The sequence below is a fragment of the Drosophila busckii genome, chromosome 2R (assembly GCF_011750605.1).
Source record: "Drosophila busckii strain San Diego stock center, stock number 13000-0081.31 chromosome 2R, ASM1175060v1, whole genome shotgun sequence".
NCBI lineage: Eukaryota > Metazoa > Arthropoda > Insecta > Diptera > Drosophilidae > Drosophila > Drosophila busckii.
The window spans coordinates 6,924,888-6,929,179 of NC_046605.1; the positions used below are offsets into that span (position 1 = coordinate 6,924,888).

At 43.2% G+C, this 4,292-nt stretch overlaps 1 protein-coding gene across 1 annotated transcript; it reads right to left on the reverse strand.

The window, feature by feature from the left end:
• Positions 1–1,532: 1,532 nt before the first annotated feature.
• LOC108595110 (calponin homology domain-containing protein DDB_G0272472) lies at positions 1,533–4,292 on the reverse strand. The gene is made up of 2 exons (XM_017980271.2): positions 3,294–4,292; positions 1,533–2,965 (listed from the first exon to the last, which is right to left on the reverse strand). The coding sequence occupies exons 1-2, from the start codon at positions 4,102–4,104 to the stop codon at positions 1,638–1,640; spliced, it is 2,139 nt and encodes a 712-aa protein (XP_017835760.1). The 5' UTR covers positions 4,105–4,292; the 3' UTR covers positions 1,533–1,637.

Sequence of the window (4,292 nt, forward strand, 5' to 3'; positions counted from 1 at the left end):
GTTCAAATCATAGTTTTTTATGATGATTGCAAGTGTACAACAAACAATTGAACACTTAATTTAATTAGTCGACGCTGCAGCGCAGGAATTTGCAAGTAACAAAAACCACAACATAAAGAAATAAACAGAAACTAGTGCATTGTTTGTAGATTGCAATGCGTGCTAAATGAAAATAAAAACCACAACAAAAGCATAAAGTTCTATTGCCAGTTGGGCGCATATAAATCTTGTATATATTGAAACTTCCTTATAGAAATGTCAGTTAATGTGCTGATTATATCATTAGCTTTAACTCTTTTAGCAAAAATTAACATAATCCATCTAATTAAGCGCTGCTGTAGATTCTTTTTGCTACCCGACCCATCAATTTTTTTATACTTAAGGCCTGTTGTGTTGGTTTCGTTGCTTTGGCTGACCAATCAGCAATTTATAGCAACCGCTGCAAATGAGTTAACTTTGGCGGCTGGCAAAACTTTTCATAACTTTTTCGAAAGTAGACAACGCCAAAGTGTTCCGTTAATTGAAGCTTTGCGCTCCACTAAACGTTCAAAGTCCAAGACGCCTGCTGATTAAACCATCGGGAGCGGCATGCAGCAAAAAAGAAAACTCCAGAAGTAGCAAGCAACCAAGCAAAAAAAAAAAGCGCAGCGTAATTATCTTGATGAGTTTCGCTTAGGCAGCTACAACTGGAAGGTGACCCGAACCGGCGTCAACTGGCGGTTGGCCTTAAATTAAGTTATGTCCAGTGCACTCAAACCTTTGGCATGTTTGCGCTATAAGCGTAAATAGCCATAATGAAATAGTAGCTGAGGCATATACACTACGAAGCTATTACTATGGCCTAAGTGAAGATTTAAGTTAAATTAAGCATATTAAAGGCAATTCAATTAATTTGAAAAAATTATAAAAAAAGACGCTTGGAATCAGTTAATATTTTCATAGATATTAGATATATATATATATATATCTAAATAAAGAATATGCGCTGATAAATGTATCTACACATTAAATTTGCGGTATCTTTAGTTCATACAGATGAACAGACGGCTCAATCGACTCAGTCTGTTGTGCTGACATTAACTTGCTACAAAATTGAATTTGCACAACTTCATGATACTTTTAAACATTTTTTACAAAAAAAACGTTCAAGTGAATAAAAACTGTATCTCAACAAATTTGATATACGTGAGCACAAAGCAACTGTCAATGTCACTCGGTCGCAAATGGACGTTAAAGTAATTTAATAACTTTTGTCCAGGCAATAATTGGAATTTATGAATCATGTTGCTTGACTAAATATACGCACATACTATATACAGTCCATTGACTTTGTGGCAAACAAAGAGCGCAAGGGTTATGGCTCAAACCCCTGTGTGCTGGCTAAAAGCAAAGGGCAAGAAACACAAAAGTTAAACAGAGACTGAAGCGAGATATAGAGAGGGGGCGAAAATATTTCAAAGTTTGCGTCAAGTTTAAGTGCTTTTAAAAAACCATTACCGTCATTTCCTATGCTTGACACCAGGCGCCGTAGTTAAAGTCTAACGTATGCGTTGATTGCTACTTTTACTTGAGGAATTGCACAGAAAAGATTCAAGTGCATTTAAAACGTAAATTTGGTCAACATACAGTTGAGAGATTTAAGCTTGCGGCTTGGAGATTTTGAAGTCATCTAGCACTTTAGTGGTTTGCACATAATTTGTGTGCGTGGCTTGCTTAGCAGGCTGCGGTCTGGCGGTCCAGCATTTAGTCAAGTCTGGCTGCGACTTGCGTAGCCGATGAGCTGCACCCGCTGTGCAGCGTCCAGCGCATTTGGCGCCTGCATTGACACATAGCGTGCAGTCAGGCTTGCTGCTGGCTGTTGGGCTATGCGACTGCTTGGCTGCGCTGCTATCTTGGCTATTAGACTTCTTGGCTGAGCTGCCTTGGCTTGCAGCGTTCTTGGCTATCATAATCTCTGAGCAGCCATCGCCGCTATTAATGCTTAATGCAAATTCCCTGGCTATTTTTTCTACCTTGGGCTTGAACAGGTTCATGTGGCTTGAAGACTGGCGTATTAGGTTACCATTATTCGTTTCATAACATTTGATGAGCCCATTCGACTCGCATTGCTTGTACGGCTGCTCATCGGCGGCCATTTTGGTTATCTTAATGCAATTGTTGAATATCGTATGGCGATCTCTTTCCATTTCAACGCGACAGTTCTCGCGATGCTCGTACTTGCGATAGGCCAAATCCGCTTTTGTATGATAGCCTGGCCAGCAATAGTCGCGCAATCGGTTGCGTTGCACCGACTTGCCCTCGGGCTGCAGATCCACTAGATTCTCGCGCTTGTAGATCTCCACTGCCTTGGCTATGGGATACAGCGGTCGTCCCTTTTCCTGCGAGTCTTGCATTATCTCCACCGCCTTGTCGAAGAAGCGCACGTCGTCTTGCAAGTAAGGATCTTCCTGGCAGGCGGTAATGCGCATCATTTCATCCTGTCGCTGCTGCAGGAACTGCTCGCGCTGCCCGTAGAGTATGTTACGCAGCTCAGCAGCTTCTATGTTATGTCGACGCTTCTCGCTATTCGTAAACTCCTCATTGACGCTGGCATTGCGCAGGCGTGTGGCAAACTCATAGCGCCTGATCTCTTTGGCCAGCTGCTGCTTGGCCTCTGCCTGCTCGCGCTCCACCAGCTCATAGGCATGCCGCTCCTTAGCAAGCTGTTGCTTCTGGCACTGCCGTCTAGCTTCGTCCATTTCCGTTTCAGCCTCATGACGATCTACAATGCTCTGTTGCTGCTTCAGCTCGCCGGTTTGCTGCGCTCGCTGCGCACAACAAACAGCCAACGCTCTGGCCTCACGCTCGCATATTTGCTTGGCACGCATGTCCTTCAGCTGCTGATTGTAGCGCTTGTCCAGTTCTCGACGCGCTGTGACATCCACGCATATAATTCGATCGTCTATGGCATTGCTAATGCGCTCGTCTAAAGCAAAACAAAAATTGCGTGCAGTTAGTGCTTAAAATAATAAATGTAAGTATATAAGTTACCGCTCTAATATGCTTTTATTTTATTTTTTGTATTTGTTAAGCAAAAATATATATGTATACGTTTTTTAGCATGTTTAATCTATAAGCAATTAATCTGTAGCTAGCTCTTGTTACATGCACAAATGAAGCATACTTTTAAGCTGAAGTAAGTAATAAGCAGTCAAATGCAGAGTTTATATGTTGCTATGAAATTCAATAAATATATACTATACCAATATTAATATCAAATGAAAACTTGTGTATTTTTTGTAGCTTGTACTTACGTTTAGCTCTTGCTGCTTTCTCCTGCACAGCTTCCTTATATGCAAGCCGGCAGAACTCGCGTTTTTTAGCCTTAAGCGCATTCAGCTCTCGTTGCTCCTTCTCATGCAGCAGCCTGCAGTGCTCACGATCAATAATTGCCGCTGCTATTTCCTCTTCCTTCTCTAGGGCTTTGCGATCCTTGCGCTCAGCCATATCCTTTAAGTAGAAATCACGCAGCTCCACAGCTCTTTGCACTTCTTCTGCCTTGACTTGCTCCTCGGTTATGTTGCCAAACGGTATTAAAGTCTCTGGGCACATCTGATCGGTTCTGAAGTCATGCTGGCGCTGTGTTGTCTTTATCTCTGCTGTAAGTCCTTCGTAATACTTGCGCTGATGGTAAACGTCGCTCTCGTATAGCGCCTGCTGCAGCGCACGCGGTCCTGGCTTCATGCTCATCAACATATTGTTGGCGCGCATGATGCGCTCCTTGCGCTTCTCTTCCAGCAGATGCGTTGTTCGCGGATCCTTGACCTTTGCGGCCAGCGCTGCATCTCGACTTGCCTGCAGCTCATCATCGTCCTTGGTAGCAGCGCTTACATTAGGCATGTGCTCCATTAGCGCCTTGTTGCCCTCAATCAGATATTGCTTGTAGCGCTGCTCCTCCTCCACTGCCTGCAAGCGCTCCTGATGCTCGCGCTGGTTTGCTCTGCTCTGCATGCCATCGTAGCGCTTGGCTGATATCACCACAGGATGCATACCCACAACGTTGTGCTTCTTCTTCAGCCCTTGGCTGGGTGTGGGTATGGCCCCGCATGCCAGATTTAGATGCATTGCAGCCCAATCAGCGCAAATGTGTTTTAATTAAAAAATATTTTTCGGCTTTTTGTGCATTTATTGTATTTTTTTTGTCTTTATGGTCACCACAGAGGATGACTTGTAATTAATGCGTGTGCAGTGTGTGTATGTATGAGTTTATGTATGTGTAAATGTGTAAGTGTGAAAAGTGTGTTTTAGTGAAT

What these genes read in the sequence shown, in the direction of transcription:
- LOC108595110 (XM_017980271.2), bottom strand. Translation starts at nt 4,104, where the DNA reads ATGCATCTAAATCTGGCATGCGGGGCCATACCCACACCCAGCCAAGGG. An exon ending in GAAAGCAGCAAGAGCTAAAC is followed by an intron (nt 2,966 to 3,293) that starts GTAAGTACAAGC and finishes GTTTTGCTTTAG; the next exon opens with ACGAGCGCATTAGCAATGCC.